The sequence below is a fragment of the Neocloeon triangulifer genome, unplaced genomic scaffold (genome assembly GCF_031216515.1).
Source record: "Neocloeon triangulifer isolate White Clay Creek 2 clone unplaced genomic scaffold, ASM3121651v1 ptg000014l, whole genome shotgun sequence".
NCBI lineage: Eukaryota > Metazoa > Arthropoda > Insecta > Ephemeroptera > Baetidae > Neocloeon > Neocloeon triangulifer.
Genome location: NW_026775556.1, coordinates 15,895,559 through 15,916,716, shown reverse-complemented (window position 1 = coordinate 15,916,716; position 21,158 = coordinate 15,895,559). Strand labels below are relative to the sequence as shown.

The following is a 21,158-nucleotide window of genomic DNA, read 5'->3' as shown; positions in this document are numbered from 1 at the left end:
CTTATAAGTTGTCAATCTCTTAGGCCTAGAGAGGAATTCTAATTAATTTTTCAATGGCATAAGCTATAAAAGGCGATTTCATTCCGAAATATGAATATAAAAGATTATTTATGGTAAAACGTTTTTTTACAATAAGGAAATAATTTATTTGATTTAATTTATAAAACTCTTGGCCTAAAAATGATTTTCAGAGACATTGATAATTAAAAGTGATAAAGAAAATGTGCTATATTTATAAGACAGAAACGACATTTTTTGTTTGCTATCAATGTATAATACTACTTGTCATTTGAGTTACTCAAATTTGAATAAAATCAAAAGTTTTTATTAATTTTCATCTTTATTTAAGTCCCTGAAGAAATTAAAGTTTATAAATAAATTATTGTTAATTACAAAATTTTCTGTTTTTCTTTGTTAGAAAAAAAATGCATTAATATAGGTTCAGATTAAAAAATTTGCAAGTCTTGATGCGAGATATTCCGCAGAAGTGGATTAAATTAGGCTCAGGCGGGGTAAATAAAAGTGCAAATCCAGTTGTTTTTTCGTAATGCTCTCCCCTTTCCAGACGAATCCAGCGGGCTGTTTGTTAATGCAAATAAGGCGTCCAAATGGAAACTTGCAAAGGCGAATTTATACACAAAAAGCCGGCCAACGGTGGGAATAAAAAGCCGAAAGAGCGAGTGGACGGCCGAGAACACGCGCTTTGATGCGCCGAGAAAGAGAGCAAAAATTTCACATGTTTACTTTGGCGCCGAATTTGCACTCGCTTTTATTATTAATTCTTATGTCCTGTGGCGCAAATTCAGCGCCGGACTCCTTTCTCTCTCTCTACCCCGTAAATAAGGCCCTTGCCCTAATTTACATGTTTGAGGGTGAACACACGCTCGCATGCAAAATAAAGGTGCCTCTGCTTTCAAGAGAGAGACACGCGCGGCCGAGAGGGCGAAATACGCCTGCGGAGTTTGCCAGCCGCCTGCAAGTGCCCTTTTTTGTTTAACTGCCTGCTGAATTCCATATTTTGGAGCAAATTCAATTTGAAATTCAAATGAGCGTGCGCAAGTTTTTATTAATTTATGGCAAACAAAATCAACCGTTGGCTTTTGCAGACCTTTCGCTCGTCAGCCCACCCGCTGCCAAATTAATGAAATTTGCCGAATTTGCAGCAAGCCCGACGTGTGTATTTATGACGACTTGCAACCGTGTTTTGCTCTAAAAACGCTCCAATTTTTGCCGTCGACAGAACAAGCATGTTTTGTAAAATCCTCCTGCCACAAAAACACGCTGACGTGCAGAAATATGGTGTTAAAATCGAACCGGTGGTCTAGCTGCGAGATACGACCCGCACGTTGTTTATGTTCAAATGGTTGCCTAACTCTTCAAATTTCAGGCGTTTCCAAAATATAAGTTTATTTGAAGGCATTCAATTGTCAATTTAGTGTATTCAAGAGAGATAAATTATTTAATTTTTAAATCTAATTAAAAAAATTTAATTCCGCAGGAAAATGATAAAGGATTCCATTATTATTTTCCTCTTGCATTGAGACTGTCTGATACATCCAGCTGCGCATGATTAATTGCTATCATTGCTGGTAAATATCAAACTTTTAAACGTGTTATCTTTTCACAGTCAAATAAAATTGTGGAATTTTTTATCTTCAACATTACAGTTTATAAAGAAAATTTTACTTTTTCTTTGCAATTTTTTGCTAATCAAAATTTCCGTGCCTCTATTAAAATTGACGTACGAGACAGGAAGCTCTCTTTACTCTTTTACGTTTTCCCAGGCGCATGCACTGAACAGCACTTTTTAATAATGTGATAACAAATTTTCTGTATTATGAAAGGCCCATTATGCCGGCCGCTTGTAATATTCAAGATAAACACACCCGCGGCTACTGTAATAAATGCATAAAACGTTCGCTGTTTAGCAGGGCTTTAATAACGTGGCACGGATTTTTATTCTCGCCAACGTGCTGTAGTACGGCCCATGCCGCTCTAGACACACATTATGAAACCTCTCCAATGACCAACCAGCCGAGAGCGGCAGTCTGCTGAAAATCCCGTTTTTTGTTCACCATGTATGCGATAACCATAAAATTATTATTATTTCTCATCGTCAAGAACAAATAAAAAGTAGTTGAAAAATGAAAATAATCCTCGAAATTCATTCATTATTCAATGTGAAATCACAAGTTCCCAGAAAAATTATTATTTTAATAATAAATTACGGTTTTAAGAATTAGTTTAATTTTAAAATTAATTGATCATCTATTTTATCATCATTGCTCATTTAACAATATTTTTAAAAATTATTGGCATGAGATTTGAATGGACATTTTAGAAAATTAAAAAGATTTTTTATAATTTTTTTATTTTACCATAAAAGTGTTAAAATTTAAAATTTATTTGCAATTTAAAATCAATAAAAAACTTTTTAGTAACATTTACATACTTTAAAAATAATATTTAAAAACAGTTTGTCTTTCAACTACATTATTTTATCAAACACTTTTTGAAAAGTTGTAGAATTTTATTGAAAGTAAATTATTTATTATTATTGAAAATTATCATAATTGTTTTCGTAAAACCTTGTCCTAAATCATTCTATTGGTTTTCGCAGTTGAAAAATATAATTTGACGTTAGTCTAAATTTTACACTCTTTAAAAGTAGTCAAAATGAAGCTTAATTTATTGAATTATGTAGTTCTGAAGAATTTCTAAATCATTTTAATTTTTTTTTACCAGGGTACAATAAAGATAAAAGTAATATTAGGGTTCCAAAGAATGGAACAAGAATAACATTTTCAAAGAAAGCGGAAGCGCGGCATGCGAAAAGAAAATCCAGTAATACAACTGAAAGGATTATTCAATCAGAAGAGCAGATTGGGTCGCTTGCTTTTTGCTGCCTTGGTGGGCCGCCATTCAGCCTCTGTCGTCGTCGACGGCAGGCAGTCACGATAAATACTTTTTTGTGGTCAGAGAGAGCGACGACGACGCGAGGCATTGATTCCAGCCGCGAGCTAGCTCTGGCCGTATTGATTTCGAATAATATGCAACCCGCCATACATCACCGGCACCCCACGACATTTCCTCCTTTTAATTCATCTATCGGGCTGATTTTTTCCCTCGGAAGCGGACACGGCGCTGAGATAAACAACGCATTAATATGGATCGACTGCGCTCTCACCCGACGGCTAATCTGCTCTGTGTATTTATTTGCCCAGCAGGCCGGACGAGAGTCCTTCGTCGTATTCATTAGGTCGTGTATGAAAGTCACGTTTGAACGGAACAAAATTCGCTGCTTTTTCAAACGCAGCGATAAGAGAGAAGGAGAGCCGCGTTGAAATTTATGAAATATGCCATTAATCATGTATAAAGGGGCTCCCTTGATGCTTTTCAGAGCACACATAATCCAGCCCAGAGTCGCTGGAGAGGTCGTAAATAATGCAATTTGTAGATGTTTCACATTTTTCGATCCAATTTTTTTTAGAGATCAAGTTATCCTTTCTTCCAGCACACTGACGGATACACCACTGGAATTCCACCAGGGGGATCTTTTTTTAGTCTGGAATTTGGTGGAGGGAAGGATTCAGGTTGGTGACATTCCTGAGATACAAGATTTGCTCTCTAAATCTGCAAAGCCACTTCCGAAACAAAAATCTGTTCAGGAGAAATAAAAAGATTTTTCAAAAACATTTCCCGTTTGACAAAAGTGTTTGCTGAAATATAAAGTTCCTGCCAAAAAAGAGGAGAAAAAGTAAATAAAAATATAGACATGAAAACAAAAACTGGAAAAATTTCCATTTGATAATTTGCTGCAATGCAATGAAAATAAAAATATACAACAGGATATTTTGACAATCAAGTTTATCTTTAAATTTTTATTGTAATAGAATTTGCTTACTTTAATTTGATTTTTAAAATAGTTTGTTATAGGTTTCAAAATACTAAACATTTACGTGATGCTTTGGAATATCTATTTACAAAAATAAGAAAATAATAGCAAAGGCAGAGAAGGGCAAACTTTTTAATTTTAGAAATGTCGACTCCCAGGTTAATACATATTTCACCCAAAATGCAGCGTTCGCCGGAAGGAAAACAATTCCCGAGCCATTCGCAGCACTTTATGTGACATCAAAATTAATATTTCAGCTGCGAAATGAGAATGTGCGACGCTTTGGGGCCCCCTAGTCGCTGCAGAGCGCGTCGATGAGGATTTGGGAATGCAATTCACGTCCGGCTCGCCATCACGCCCGCAAACTGCTCGAGCACCAGAGCCGTGGAAACTCACATAAGTGGCACTTCTGCTCCGCTCGCCCTAGACACGCTGCAGTTTCTAAATCCTATATGGGTCATTGGGTGCACTTGTAACGGCGCGAGACAATAAAAGAGTAAACAGCTTATATCCACAGTAGCTCTTGAGCGCGACCACTGCTCGCGAATTTATACACACAGGTCTGGGCAAACGGCGTCGGAATCGTTTGTTTCCTCCGCTTTAATTTGATAAGCGCGCAATGCAACGGAACAAACTCGCAGCGAGAGGCCATTACTTCGATTGCAAATTGCGAAAAGAGCTGTTTGTGCAATTGCGCATCTTGTTGTGCCGCTTAATGCACTGGAACTGATGCAACCGACGTTTGTTCTGCGTTGTCAGAATCAAGAGACAGACGTATTGCACTGCTTTAATGTGATTACTTTTTTTCAAATTTATTTATGTAAACAAAATTTAATTGTAAATAGTGAATTTTATGTAAATGTATATCAAAATCATTTTATAAATGATACAAGCAATTTAACTTATTTTTTTTTACAATTTTTTAAATATAATTTAAATTTGCTAATTTTAATATTACTATTATAGCATTGCTATATTTTAATGAATTATTATTTTTTATAATATTTAGCTCTAAAATCCAATCATATCAGATAGTACAATTTTATAAAGTATAAAATTTGTTGTATCAACTTTATCAATATTCTGCTAAATATCGTTTAAAAAATGCTCAAATTTTTGGGTTGAAAGGATAAAAATTGTAATGGTTTGTTAATAATTAATATTTTTCTTACGTTAAATTTCTGTATTTTTTAATGTAAATTCCAAATTCTCTCTCTTGTAATCAATGTAATTTATAATATTAAATGTATGGATGATGTATTTGGGCAGAGAATGCCTGGTGATGCATTAATAAACTTGATTTGAAACTAAATCATCATTTCCATGGAAAGTCAAAATTATCCCCTATCCCCAGATCAATGGAGACGTTCCATGGATTAAAAATCTGACTGGTGTTTTTTTTTTCACCAACAGAATTCAAACCTCCAGAGTCTCACCCTGCATTATATTTCTACCACGTGTGTGGTGCGCCAGAAACGATTTATCTCGGCCCGCACGTTGGTTGTTGCTTTTCTTTCAGATTGCCATCAAACAGCGTGGCGGAGAGAAATAAATATTTCCTGGTGGCGGCTGCCGGTGCTGGGGGCGACCAATAATATGGCTGCGTCGCACACACTTCGTCAAGTGTCATATTATCAATTTCTCGGTGTTTGCCTGGCAAGTTATACCGCGCGCGCCGAGAGTGACACCGAACGTCAAGCGCCGCAAAAAATAAAGAAGAAAAGCACCAACGACAGAATGAAATTGCGACGCCTTTGGATACGCAGCGGCGGAGAGTGAGTACGTGTAGGCATCTTTCACTTGAGCCTTCGCAATGAATAAATCAAGGTGCTTGGGGAAATTTCCAATGTGTCAGGACGAGAGGTGTAAATATGGATCGAGTGGGAGCATCGAGAGCCTCTGTCGATATGGGAACGTTCGCTTCCAGGATTGACACGTGTGAGCTATTTTTATTTGAGAAAATATTTTTCTTTTGGATCTTTTCCAGTCAGATTTAATTATACGATTACCATAATATAACTAACTTCAAAAAATCTAACATAATTATAAAAAAAAAATATTAATTTTATTAGAGTTTACTTTTTGTAATTTTGAGAAAAAACATTTTAAACAGTTTTAGTCACAATCTACAACCCGAGTTCATGAGCCACATCAAGCAATATGGAAAAAAGATTATTGTTTTTAAATTAACGCTCGTTATTAAATTGTTTTATTTTCATCTGATTTATTCAAAAGTCACCATTAATTTGAAAAAGAAGAAAAATTGGTTTTTTGTAATAAAACTTTCTTAAATAAAATTTCTTTCCAAAAGTATCTTATTTTAAATTTTTTGCTCATCACTGACCGTGTACAAGCTGGAGCAGAGGTTTTTCATTTTAAAGAACAGTTTCTTCAAAGTGAAAAAGGAATTAATTTCTTTGAGTAACTTCTTTTACTCAAAATAATAAAAATATAATTATAAGCTCAGTTAATTAAAATATTAGATGATTTGGAGCTCCTCATAAATTTTTTGAAATCCTCTATAATGTTGTGTAAATTGAGCTATAATTACCATCTTGAATTAATCATAAGTTATAGTCTCCATGCAATGATATTATTGACCCCCCGGCTTAACCACACACTCTGGCCTATTCGATCATTGCGTCTAGAAATCCATCAGGGTATTTAATTAAGCATTAAGGGATGTCAGCCTACACACAGATCACCGAAGGGGTCAGCCGTCCGTAAAGGGGCTGTTTGTACTCACTTGGTTTTGACCACGCGGGCGCTGTACTGAACAGGTGGGGAGGCCGGGGCGGCGGCGCCCAGCACGCTGATGGTCAACAGCCAGAAGCAGACGTGCATGACTAGGCCCGGTCTGGGTCATCTGTCCGTGGGCAAACACTGCGGCGGCGGCGGTGGCTGTTGCGAACTCATGCCTCGCTGGTCGCTCGAGAGATGGTCGGTCAACGGCTCAAAAGGGGCTGCACTTCACTCCGGCGGCCACAAGTGTCGAGACGGCCTCTCCTCGCCGCCGCTCCGATCGCCATGCCCACATCAAACGCCCTGCAACAAGCCGATGCCGTGTGAATTAGATGCTCATTTGCAATTTGAGATAGTTGCCTCAAGAGTTTGTTTGATCTCGGCAGAACCAAGCAAAAGAAAATGTGTGCCTGGTTTTCAAATCGAGTGAATTGGAGGTTTGGTGTAAAAGCAATTTAAAATAGCTCACATTTGGGCGACTGGTCCTCTTAATTTGAAATGAAAACAGAAAATTTTTTTATGATATTTTAAGATATTTTCAAAATTAAAATGGTTTTTAAATTTATGTATCATAATTTTTACGCATTAAATTTTATTAATTTAAATTCATTATTGTTGCTTTAAGTTTTTGTGAATTTATTGTAATTAATTATTAATATTGATACAAAAAAGATGATGACAAGTCATGGTAAAATGTTTCTCAAATTATTGTTACAAATATGCTAAATAATTAACTATTTCCTACCACGTGTAAAAGCATCATCCCTATTACTAAATAAAATCTAAATACATGGAGGATCACTGTGTGGAATATATTTGTTTTCGTATTGCAGCATTTGTGAGAAGTTTTAATTGATTTACAAGTAATTATTAATTATTTTGATTCATTTAAAATAAAAAAATTATAATTAAAAGTTTAATTTAAAAATATTAAATAAATACTTTAAAATTGGGTCTTTATACTTGTCATAATAATCGCAAAGAATTTAAAAACGGTTATTAATTTTAATTTAATTTTTATTTTTGATACACTCAAAATTTGTATACTGTGCTACTATAAAATATAAAATTTAATCTATTTACGCAGCAATAGTTAAAAAATTTTTATTTAACCAAGATTGTATTATACTTGAACAACTTTGAGTATCACCACCGAGTTTTCTTTAACCCGGCCGTTTTAGTATAACCGCTGTGGTGAACGTGTGGCACACAAACTCTCGGCAAAGGTGGAGGGATCGATACACAGGAAGTTGTGTGCCGAGGAAAGTTTTGGCGAAAAAGTGTCAGGGACTGATTGTGAAGCAGAGATAAGCAGCCACTCTCTTTTTGGCCAGCAGAAGGAATGTGCCGTAGCGTCGAAGTTTTGATTAAAACATCAACTTTGTTTGAAAGAGGATGATGATATCTGGCCTAATCCTAGGCCTTGCCAACGGTATAAACGGCAGGGACAGTCGCAGACGCGCAATCCCGCCCAGCCAAAGTAAGCCAAACTTTCAATTAAGTATCAAAGTTGGTCAAAGACTGAGAGCTCACGGTAAACTTATCTCTTCATTAATTTGCAAAAGGGGATCAAAAGCGAAGTGACGTCAAGAATCGGTTTCTATTTTCAGACTTTTATAACTTGCTCAAATTCCGTAATATTATTTTATCCCGGAGCCTTTTATTGAATTATCCACAAGCTATCAGTCTTGCAGTTTATTGTCTTTCAGTTTTCTGCTTTTATTTCCTGCATGCAAATAACATTCTTTAACTCGGGGCGATCACGCCACTTGCTTTAGGGCATGAAAACAAACACAGGGAGCAATAAACTCGGGCGTTCGATCGCTGGCGTAGAATTTAAAGTTCTCCCTGTGGTCACCGTATATATTGAGAGTGCGTGACACCAAAATCACCGCGTGTGGCTGTTATTGTCTCTGTCAGCGACTGCATAAATTCCACTCAAACCGACTAACTATTGCGGCTGCGGGTGATTTTGCTCGGAAAACTAGCCATCGACCGGCCCACTAACCAAAAACCCTCTCCTATATCCATCAAATTGGTCTGGTAGCAGTGCACACCACACACACACGCAATGATCATAAATACATTCGTGACGTTGACAGATGCGGATTTCATTTAATTTTCCTGCATGATTGGAAAGCAATAATAATCTGCGTCTGCGGTGTAATGATTTCCACATGGGTTTTCATATGGCTCACTCAAAGCCACGAAATCACTCCATTCCTGAGTGGATGTGTGAATATTGGATTTTGTTGTAATTGTAACTCGAGTGAAATTGCTCTTGACAAGCAATTCAACCTGATTAGTTTTGGTGAAAATAGTCAACAGAACAAGAGGCGCTTCTCAGGAAAGCTTGTTAATTATTTAAGACGAAATAATTTGTCCACAAATAACAGCTTCATTAAATATGCTCGATCTGAAGTAAACACTTCTAGTGAGCGTCTTAAAGAATTGTAAGGAATTTTGATACACGAAATTTTTCAGTAGCTCAAATGTGGCACATAAGGAAGCAATTTATTTAAATAATAATAAGGAAAAATATTATTAATTATTAATGTAGTTCTATAGAAATTAGAAGCGTCTATCAAGAAAAATTTACAGAACTAAAAAAAATTATTTAATATTTTTATTATTGGCTCATATTTGTCTTTAGCTGATTTCAGAGGTTTCAGATTAAATGAGATTAAAGTGTACTACTTATTTTTGTCTCTCAATACAAGAGTGGAGAAATATGGCAGAAGAAATATTTTTATTGGAAGTATGTTCATAGCTTTTGACGTCGTTAAATATAATCGCTGAGGGTTTAATCCAGTTTAATACCAGCGATATGAAAGTGCGAGAGTTTTCACCCATTTCACCGATGACAAATGGCGACGAAGAATTTTTTATAAACGCAACCCTCGCTCAAATTCTGGCGGCCGCAGCGTCACGTCGGCAGCCGCCTACGCCGCGCCCGAGGAGAAAAAAAATGGCACAGGGAACACCTAATAAATTATGACGGGAATACTATTTTGATTACGGTGCGCGAGCGTGTTTGGGCGACGGAATGCCGCTGGTATTCCGCCAGATTCGGATCGGGTCCCTCGCAGCAATATTGAAATCGGATTGGGGCGCAAAAAGGAGTAAGTTTCGTCATCATCGCCGCATATGCTCTTCCAGCGTGAATAATTTTGAAAGGGGGAAATCAAGAAGGAGGAAAAGGTCTCCTTATTCCGGCGACAAATATGTGTGCAATATCAGATTTCCAGAGCAGAGCAGCTGAATGTATGAATAAATAAATTCCACGCGCCCGAGAATATTGTATTGCGGATTTGCAGCTCGGCGGAGTCTGGGGAAGCTTTAAGGTGCAATTCCACTCAGCGGACGGATCTGCGCCACTCACATCAGTGACGTTTGAATAAAATATGGAGAGTAAACTTTATTACACACACGGTATAGTGTTTGTGGCGAGAAAAAAGAGTTGCAACAGAGAAGAGGGCAAATTGAAAACAAACTAGCTGTTTTTTAATTCGCTTTGTCGAGTGCAATTTGTTCTGCTCTTTAGCGCCACTGGCCGTTTAATAAAATTTATTCGCAACAGCAAACCACAATCTGCATAAAAGCTGCAACTTTCCGCTGGCACAAAGGGTGGATGATATCGTGCTGTGCGGTAGCAAATTATTTTTATCCCATGCACGCGAGCAGCAAAGGGAAAGAAAGAGCGATCCGTCGGCGAACCGCAGAGGAGTTTTTAACTCAATAGTTGCACTTGAGAGCAAATAAAATATTACAAGTCTGCTTTTGCCTGGCCGGTCCACGGCGGATTCACCAACCGACCGCACTTTCCTTTTTTCCAAGACACAGCCGGTCCGAAAGTGCGGAGGGCAGCCTGGGCGGAAACCACACCGACTGCATTGACTTTCAGATCACGAAATAGTGGCTCGCCCCAAGGGTGTATCGGCGGGGTACAACCCTTTAAGCCCGCCGCCGCCACCGCCACTGCTGCTGCTGCACGAAATGACGCTTCTCTCCTGCCTGTCCCGTGTAATTTTGCAACCGCACACCCAGGAAGCGTCACACGGTGTGCACAAATTAAAAAAAATACGTTGTTCTGGGAACTTAAAAAGATATTTTATACGTGTATCGTTTTTTGATGAATTAAATTAAAATTTAATTATTCAGTTGTTTTTAAATAATTATAGATTTATTGATATTATATAAAATATGAGTTGTTTTGCTGTGCTGTGATTAACGAATAAATAATCAATTTGCTTTACTTTTGAAGAACATCATCCCATTTTTCTTTTAATTTTTGCATTCAATTGGGAGCATGCTATATTTATTATTATAAATTTTAATCAAATTAATAATAAAACTACATATTTATTGCTAAAAAAATTACCAAATAAGAAAAATAAAATCTTTATTTCTCTCTCTCCCTGCACAATATAAGTAAGTTAGAAATGTCAAAAATCACAAAGATAGGCACAAAAAAGTGCCCTTCAGTCCCTCGTGTGCTCTTTTTCATCCGTGCAAAAATAACAGCTTTGTGTTTTTTTCTTGTGCCTGGAAGCGCGAGCGAGAAACACGTACGCTCGTCGTGCCTTTCCCGAAGGCTGACCCGCGGCCCACCAGATGTGCAGGCGACGCTTTTGTGCGTCCTCTGTGATATTGTGTTGAGCAGGTTGGACCGAGAGTGTGCGAGCACTACTGCGATATGATATCGAGGAGCAAAGCCAGCCAGCCAGGCCGGCGGCGGCGAAAGAGCAGCGCCAGTGTAAATTGCAGCTCTGCCCAGATGAGCATTAGATGAGCTACCTACACACACACGCCGGCTCATTCCATTGTGCGGTGCCTATACCTGCAGCGTAAACAACACCGACCCGTTTATTACCTGTATGCCTTTCGTGCCCCAACAGATTTCAGACGAGAACATTGATTTTTAAACATACACGCACTTTGCGCAGAGAGAATCGGGCGCGCTTTATTCTTCTTTTTCAGGCTATTTGCTCCATCGATTGGATAAAATGTGTGTGTTATAAAATTCGTATTTGCGTGTCAAGCGGGATCAATTCTGACAGCGTATTTTTGCACGGCCTCCCTCTCACTTGGTATGCACGCGTAGGCCTCAAAACGGGCAATAACTTTGGCCTTAACCCTTGAAATCCAGGCCCGCTTGAATGGGGCGGAAACTTGTCACAGAGACAGCGTGCGAAGCATAATCGGCACGAGATAGGTGCATAATTTGGCCGAGAGACTTGGAGAGCAGCCAGAAACAAATGGGAAACTTAAATTGATAACTAAACGTTTGCATGCATTATTTCGTCTGGGAAATTCCAACCGTTTAAACAATAGTGCTCGTTATATTAGAAAAAAAATGTCTTCAAAATTATATGATCTCATACTATGCTTATTGTTAGATAATGTTAAAAATATTCATTTGATTAAAGCCAAAAAATATCGCATTTTATTTGTTTGTTTCTTTCAATTTTAGTTATAATAAATGTACTAAAAATTAATTATTATTTTTTTTAAACCCTTTAATAGCTTTAATATTTTTAAATTTTCATACAAAAGAAAAATGCCACGCGAAAATAACCTAAGGTATTATGTGTTATTTTTAATTAAATCTGATGTTAAAAATTTTTTTAACACGTTTAACTATTTGAAAAAATTGTATTTCATGAAAAATTTTAATATCTGGATACATAATAGGGGTTTTTCACCGGCAGAACTGAATCAGGATCAAATTATCTGGTTTGGAAGGAAGTCGTAAGAGTTTACAGGCAAATTAAACATCAAACAGGAAGGCTGACAGGCGTTAAAGGAGCTTCCCATTTTCGTTTGGAAGCCAATTTGTAGCTCGCGTGCTCTGATCTACACGAAAGCATTTTAACGTATTTGCACAGCTCGGATCCAATAAGTTTGCAGCAAATGGGACGCAAAAACGAGGCAGGCACAAACAGCAATATCTGTCAAGTGGCGTTTGTTCAGAGCCTATGTAAACAGCGCCAATAAACCAATAGCCGAATTCGACCAGTGCGATCCGCCGCCGCTCACGTCACCGTCGTCGGTGCTAAAAAAGGAACTGCTTTCGCAATCAAACGCACGCACGTCTCCAAGAGAGGCACAAGTGGAAGATTCAATTATTGCAGGTTGCATAGGTTTATTCTTCTGGCCGTCGATAAAGCGAAACGACCTCCAGACTCGAAAGGTCTCTTCTTTTCACTTTGTTTTGTTTGCGAACATCGATGGGCGATACGCATTCGCTTCAAATGGAGCGGAAAATGCATTGGCGGTAGCGAAACTAGAGCTCGCGATATATTTATTTCTGCACAGTGTGTAATGGCGCCATCACAATCAGTCGCTTCTCTCTGTTGGAAATTGATACATTTCCAATGGCAGGTGCAGATGGTGCTCTGTCGGCGCCGTCGGCACAATTTTGCCACCGCTCAATACCTTTAGCTTATGGTTGGCAAGCTAGAAAGTTTTGTTCTTTGAATAAATAATAATTTGCGCTCAAATCGCTTTAGTTCATCTCGCGGTGATCTGATATTTTAAAAAAATCTTATCATAAACATGGACTAATTAACCACTTGGTAACTTATAAATTATTTCAGATCGGTAAGTATTATATTTAAAATTTATTTGTGAAATTATCCCGTCCGCAAGTTTGTTTAAAGTTTTATTTTTCTATTCAGATTGAAAAGTAAACACTAAATAAATGTATTAAGAAGAAATAATAAAAATTCGTTAATGAATACAATCTTTTTATTGTAGAAAGTAAAGTAAATCTTTGATTTTTTTTTATAAAATTGTACAAAATTGTTTTTACTTAAAATAATTAAAATGCAATTTATTTTAACAACGATTTTAATTTATGATTTTAAGATCAAGTAGTCTAAATTTTGCTAAACAACCCAGAAGTAGAAAAATTAAAATGCATCATGATGATGAACAAATGAAAATAAAAATACTGTGACCTACATAAATACTTTCAATTCTCAATGATTGGCTTAATTAAGTGTTATAGACCAGCGATAAAGGCGGATGTTTTTAATTTTTATTTAAGAAAAAAAAACTTCACGTACCAAAAACTAGGCAAAAATTAAAAAGACAGAGTTTGGGTCGTTACAATGTCACACCATTAATTACCGCACGCATTTAAACCAGAACAATGTGCTATTTAATTATGCCACAACAAAGGGCAAAGAAGACGACACACATTAATTCGCATTTTCAGCGAGGCGCTGGCTGCAAAATTTACGAGGCAAGATTATCATCGTCGGTGTGCGAAAAGAGCACCAGCAGAGGTCGGGGCCAGAGAGAAAGTGTATTATTTGCTCTCGCCGACGGGGACCAAATTCAAGATGCGCCGCAATAATAAAGCTGCACAAACAGCACACGCGCCCGGGCGACTGGCAGGAATTAACACTCTCGAGGGACCCGTGCTGCTGGCAAAAATATTTGCACAAACGCGCCAGAGAAGGCGAGAGGGACAGTATTTTCGCCGGGGCCAGGAATTAACCGGGACATTTATTCCGGCATAAAGAAAGACGTCGACTCGTAAGGCCGAAATTTATGTTGCTACTTAGGACTTCCTCTGCTGCCCCCGCTTTTTAAGATCGCGCCGCGCCAGGAAGACGAATAAATAAAACATAAAAGCAGCCGGTTGGCATTTACAGAGACCCACTCGACACTTTTTCATTGTGCGCGCGCGGCAACTTTTCCCCCCTCGTAATTAAAGGGTGGAGATGTTCCATGTTCGAATTTGGGCGCCCCTCTTTCTACCGCACGCCTGCGGTCGCGAACCTCCTTGTTTGGCCCTTTGTTGCATTAATTATGTTATTGTGTTGAACATGTACAGATCACAAAGCCGCACTGCGATTTTTCGGAAAATATTGGGAAAAGGAGGGTGCATTTTTGAGGAGGTAAATTTTTTCCATAAAAATCCCTTGCGGTTATTTTTTAATGAATGCCTCCCTTTAATACCAGGGAGAAATTTAAAGAAGGAATCTTCTGCGAAAATATTTTTAAAATTAATTTCCGTCTATCGAATTTCTTTATAGTGATTTTTTTATAAATTTGTGCCTGCTAAAATAGTTTTTATTTTGCTCATGCTTCGGGAATCTTTATTAATTATAAGCTTTGATGCTTCTACAAAAATGGAGCCCGTCAGCAGAAAACGTAAGAGCTTAACCCCTTTTCCTCGAACCTCACTCCAAAGAAGAGGTAATTGATCTCGATTTATAAGATGGCGTAATTAAATTTTAATGGAGTTATCAGAGGTAAGAGTTCTCGGCAGCGACAGCACTCAGCGTGCCGACCCTGCATAATTACGGCCAAACACTTTTAATGAATACTGATGATGATGAGCGGCAGGCTGCCTCGTTGTGTTTCATCATTATTCAACCTGGGCAAGTGAGGGCGCGAGAATGTGTGGCGGTCGGGTCGGGGTTGGTGCGGAGAGGCCGCCGCTTCTTCTTCCGCCACTTGAGATATTATGCATTGATAAGCAGCGGCATTCCAGCCTGGATCTTGCTTTAACATGCAAATTATTGGGCGGAGCAACTTTCTCTCGCAGCTCAGCCGGGTCGAGCGACGTCGCTCATCTTCAAGTTCCTCCTGTCATTTTCGTTTCCAACTTTTACCCCTGAGTTGTGCTTTTCGCCTTGAGCGTTTAAGTTTTGAGCGTTTAGTGGTTGTTCGGCTGCCACTGCTTAATTTGCCAGTTTATTTCAAGCGAGCGAAATTTGTCAGTTCACTTCCTTATTGCGAAAATTGAAAATGAAGGCGTTAGGGGCTCAAGAGTTGTGCGACAAAGCATCAGCGGAAACTTTTGAAAAGTTTATATCTTGTATTAAATTTAAATTAGACTTATTTAACAGAGTTTGAAATTTGAAAACTTCTTATACCGTCAAAGGGTATAAATCAGTATAAATATTTATTCCAATAATAAATGAAAAGTTATATTCAAATAAAAATCATTGATTTTCTGAAATTTCCTCTTTTTTCTTCTCAACAACAAGTGTCTCGCCATATTATTTTTGTGAGAAGTTGCATAGCAACAAGGTTCAAGTTTCAAGCACTTCACCAACTACAAAAGCACTTTAATATTTTTTCACCTTTTCCTGTTCCTCTTTTCTCAGAACAAACGTGCGGCAAAAATGTTTGCAACAAGGTTAATGGGTTTTAATTGAACACGAGTTGCAAAAGAGGAAGCAAAATTAAATTCCCACTCGAGCCACCCGTTCGCCAAGAGCGCGCCAACTAAACGCCTCCTTAATGCCTCTCATCTCGGCAGAAGCACGTCGCATAAGTCCGTAATTAATCAAAAAATCTTCATCGCCAAATTTCTCTCTCAGAGAGCAAAATATTTACAACGCACAAAACTTGTATTCGTTCTCCACCCACGGCAGGTAAAATGTATCCCGTCATTAGAGAAATAATTTCAGCGCCTCCGTCGCCCGGGGCTCGTTTCTTCGCGTTCCATTAACTGATAATTATCGAGATTTGTCGCAAATTCCACGCGCTGCGGGCGAAACGAAATTGGAAGAGAAAGAGGGGCGTAGGCGGAGAACAAAGGCTTTCATTTATGACATCATTCGACGCTCGCCGCATTTCACCCAATGACAAAATGTAATTTCGCGCCCTCCAAGTGCATGATGAATGGATCGTATATCGAGTCACGTTAATAATTAGCCGGCTTAAACGCGTCGGTCTGTTTATTGTTCTGCCTCTCGTGGCCCGTGCCAATGATTAAGTGGCCGTTCGCCACCGGCTCAAAGTGGCTTTCTCGGGGCGTGTGCGTTTTCGTTTAACTCTTCCCTGCCGCGGTGGCGAGACTGCTGCTTTTAATAATGTACACGGCCGAGGCGGACTAATGCGGACGAGGCAACGTACGTGAGAGTTGGTCCAAGATTTATGAAGATAAATGCGGATAAATGCGAGCGGGGACATTACTGCTGTCGACGAGGCCTGCGACAACCGGTATGCTACGTGAGGCTCGCACGAGTGTTATAGTTAAATGTGAGTTTGGTACATATAGTGGTGGAAATTGGGCGCCTCTGAGAGTTTGTAACAAGTCTGCTTGTTGAGGTTGTTTGTTGTTTGTGCCAAAAGAGGAAAACATAATGCAAACAAAGCTTCAAAGTGATTTTTTTATTTATAGAGAATATAATGGAGTGTAGTCAGAGTCTAGTAGAGAGTATGGGTTAATTTTTTTACGAAATTAGAAGTTCCTATTTTGAACTTCAAAACTAAAAGAATTAGGTTACTTACTGTTCGTTTTCTTATTAAAAATACACTCAGAGAGAATTTATTGGAAATATAAAAAACCGTTATTTAAGAAGGGAAAAGTTATTTTTTTTTTTTAATTTTAAAAGCTTTTACTTAAAACTTGTAATTTAAATTTTTTTGTCCTTTATTTTTATATTTCATTCAAAGGATTATTTTGCTCAATTCTTTTTAAATTAATTTGGTGATATTTATTTTATACAAAAATGGTTAATTGCATCTGGATGTGCATTTGATAAACCAATTCTCTTGAAAATAAATTAGATTAAACATTTTTTAAAGTTCAATGTCCAATTATATTTCACTTAAGTGATTAAAAAATCCCTTTACTACAAATAAGCAGTTTTTGATACTATTAAAATATCAAAGAGTATGGAAATCAAAATTTTAAAAATTCAACCACTTAGAGAATTTTAATTTTTAATAACATATTAGAAATCATACGAAAATAATTTTTGTAATTATCTTTCCCTTCTTAAACCTGATCATTGCATAAAAATAATGCCGAAAATCAGCATTATGATTATGATTTATGATTAAAACGCAAATTGCTTCTTGAGCACAAACCTACCATTCTCCCCTCTGAAGCCTAACAACAAGTGATTTTATCAAAAGATTTCGCAGCGCCTAAAAGCGAAGTTAAATTTTGCGTAACACGAAAAGAAACCCTTGAAGAGCAGCCGATTTACCGCCTCGTCGGACGCATTGAATATAACCGACTTGCGTTTTGCTACATTTAACAAAAGCCCCGCTGCAACCAAACTAACCGCCATTATCGCAAATACACGAGAGAGGAGGTCGTTAATTTTTAACTCTCCTTGGCAAAGGCGCTCCCATTCCTTTTGCTTTCTTTCGCCGCTCCGCACGTTGTGCGCAATTCGATCGCTTTGAAGTTGCGCCAGCAGACTGCGCCTATATGAAGCCAGAAAATACATATACATCCGCACACATTTCGCCATCACGTCTGAGAAGAGAAAAAAAAATAAAAAACTAAAAATAGCGCACCGCACTTAATTACAGATTGGTTTCAGCAGCAGCATTTGCCGGCACCCTCGCTGCTTTTGTGCAAAAAAGAAAAGCGAGGCGAGCGAACAACTTTTTGCCGCTCACTCTCTCATCCAACATCTCGAATTACAACCCATTTACACACTGCAACCCTATACACATCCTTACACATAGAGTGAGAGAGCGAGAGAAAGAACGGAAGGAAGGAAGGACTGCCTCTCCTCGGGCTCTAATGCTTTCATCTCATTTTCTTTGAGCACTTTTCGAACAATGCGCAGCATCCAAAATCCTATATATCTGATGGCGAGAGAGAGGGTAGAAAAATACTGCTTTTCTTCCTGACAAAAATTGCTTCACTTTGTTTTTTTATAGTCATAATTTTTTCTCTCCAACTGCAGGGGGAATGAGGAGCTTTTGTGTTCCAGGAAGATCGCGTGAGTGTCCTGCAGTAATGAAGATCGCCTTATTGATTTGAAAATTCTGCAGGTTCGTTTCCAGAGATTTTGCCTACAGGCAATTTGTGCATTGTTCGTATTTTCCGAGAGGGGAGTGTCTGTGTGTTTATTTTGATAAAGAGCTTCGATGTTATCAGAACGCGCGGTCAGCTTCCATTTTGGACGCGAAAACAACATACTCTCACTTTTACTGCCGGGGCGAAGCTTTTGTTCGCGGCGCTACTTTAATGCCAAAGAAATGCTAGTTTAACGGACAAACAGACAATGCGTTTCGATGCGCGAAAAAAGAGCCGAGCGCGTGCCTCCAGTCGTAAAACTAAATGCCCTTGCATTTACATCCGCATGTGTGCGGCGGGTTGTAGACTTTTATATTCATATCTCGATGCCGGTCGGCATTGCTTTTTAGGCGATATAAAGCCTGGGCGCATAAAAGTAAAATAAATCCCTCTTTGGGAAGATTGAAACTTTTGACACACTCAAGTTTTGTTTGGTACTTTTGTGTTATTATCGGCTTACATACAAAGAAAAGAACATAGAAAAAAACTATGTCATTAATTTAAATATTCCAAAAATAAAATTAAAAAACGAGCGATTCTAAATATTCTGCTGCACAGGCATATTTATACTAATGATTGAGCATTGATGACAAAATTATTATTATAGAAAGAATAAAGTTTAATCTCAAATCGCCATATAAAAATTATAATAATAATACTTCATTTTCCACCAACTTTGAGCAAGAGAATTTATGATTAGATTTTTTCACATAAAATTAAGATGCATCAATCGACTTCATTAATTATTTTTTGGTTGCAAAAAAAGTATATTTATTCGAATTGATTTAATGCTGACCAGTATGACAAGTTACTGCAAATATATCAGTATTTTAAATTTTCATTTAAAAATAATAATTAAATTATTAAATTAATTAATAAATTGGTCAAATATAATATATAATATTATTCTTGAGTAAATTTGCATAGGTTTTTAATTAATCAATTTTTTATATATTTTTTAACATATTTAATCAAATTTCGTATGAGCCAAATTTTGATGCTAATAATTTTAGCCTTTATATCCTTATATTCTGTTTGGACTCATTATTACAGAATATTCAAAGGCGCCTCAGGCTCTTTTAAACAGCCTGCCAGAGAAAGAGAGAGATATGAATGGGATAATATAACAACGCCGGAGAGCGATTTGCAATTTCGGCTCTTGTGCTGACACGAGACGGAAAGATGCTCGTCTCAGCAAAAATGAAAACTTCCTCCGCCAACTTTAATGAGAAACTTCATCGGCACCTCGGCAAACAGGCCGTTTCCTCATCAACACGCGTGTTTGCATAGCAGATATGGCACGACTCGTATAAAACGTACGTTTCTGCCCACACATGCTGCAGGCCAGCGGGCCATTCGTCGGCAGGAAACCCGCAAAGCGGCTTTATTCCGGCGAAAGTGCGTGTGTACTTAAAGATTACACTGCGCTGGGCTGGTGAGTTTGGAAAAAAGCGGCCCTCGGAGATGAGAGGTGATAGCGAGAGAAATCATGATGCGCCTCAAAAGGGAGATTTGGCCGAGGAAATTGAAAAATGTCATCCTCGAGTAACCTTTGCGGGGAACGCGAGCAAAGCTGCGGATCACTCCTTTCCTCAGGCCGCAGCTTCCGCTCCCAGATCAAACCCTCTGATGAATAGAAAACCCGCCCAAGAGAGTATCACTGGCGCGAAATCAGCCGCCTGTGCCATTGACGTCGGCAGGCGTTAACTTAAATAACTAACCACGGTGTGAAAAGAAAATTGAAGGATTATGAGGCTTTTGCTAGAAATGTCACCAAACTTACGATTGAAAAAATAAAATAAATGGAGGGTAATTTTTTAAATTTAAATTTACCAATAAAAATTTCTGATCTTAATTATTTTCCAAAAGAAATTAAAATTGAAGAAAATTAAAACAAATCTTAACTTTCAGATTAAATATTTTTTACTTTTAAACACATTTTATTTTATTTTACATTTTTTACACATGCTAACAAAACAGTACGAGCTAAATGCTTCAGAAGTTCAAGAACTTGAGTTCAGCAGAAAAACATCCTTGACATCATTTTACTTTTGAAGCATGCACGGAGCGAAACGGTGCATTATTTGTTTCAATGCATCTGAGGCCATGTAAAATATAATAAAACGCTGAAAGAACGTATTTTTATGCAACTTCAGCAAAACAAAAGACGCTGGATTAAATCTAAGCCCGGGAAAGTTGCAAAACAGCCGCGTCTTCGGAGAAAAAGCGCAGCTCGGGTTCCGTCTCGCGGGACAAAGTTATTTTATATATGCCGTCATCATTTCCGTGCATCGACGTTGATGATATTTCCAGTTGTGTACCGCCGCCTTCCTACATTAATCCGTCGAAACGATGCAAGTTTCAAAACTCTTTGACATGCAAGTGGACTGTTGCTCCAGTTTTTCCGAGAGACACAAATCCGGCAGGCAACTTTTCCACGAGGGAGGGCTTTTCTCTTTCACGGTATATTTCACATAAGCGAGGGCTGCGCATGAAAGAATTTCATTATTGAAAGACGGCTGAATACAGTTATCCATCTTTTAATTTAATCCTTGGGGCCGGGGCTCTTAATCCTCTCCTCGGCGGAGGCAAAGGGCGGAATTCCACACTCACTCGCCCGGCAAAGGATGCCTGAGAAATGAATGGGGAAGCGACGACGCCCAAATGAAAATATGGCCGAGGATTACGAGGGCGATGAGAAGAGAGGCGAGGAATAAAATTTAATTTAGC

General features: G+C 38.1%; 1 protein-coding gene across 4 annotated transcripts in view; it reads right to left on the bottom strand.

Moving 5' to 3' along the window:
- Nucleotides 1-21,158, bottom strand: part of LOC132201320 (neuroligin-2-like) — a 168,456-nt gene that overhangs the window by 72,202 nt on the left and 75,096 nt on the right. For all 4 annotated transcript variants that reach the window (XM_059627398.1, XM_059627396.1, XM_059627399.1 and 1 more), the window contains one exon: nucleotides 6,642-6,940. In XM_059627398.1, the coding sequence (XP_059483381.1) occupies nucleotides 6,642-6,739 (98 nt within the window). In that variant the 5' untranslated portion in view covers nucleotides 6,740-6,940. The remainder of the gene's footprint in view (nucleotides 1-6,641; nucleotides 6,941-21,158) is intronic.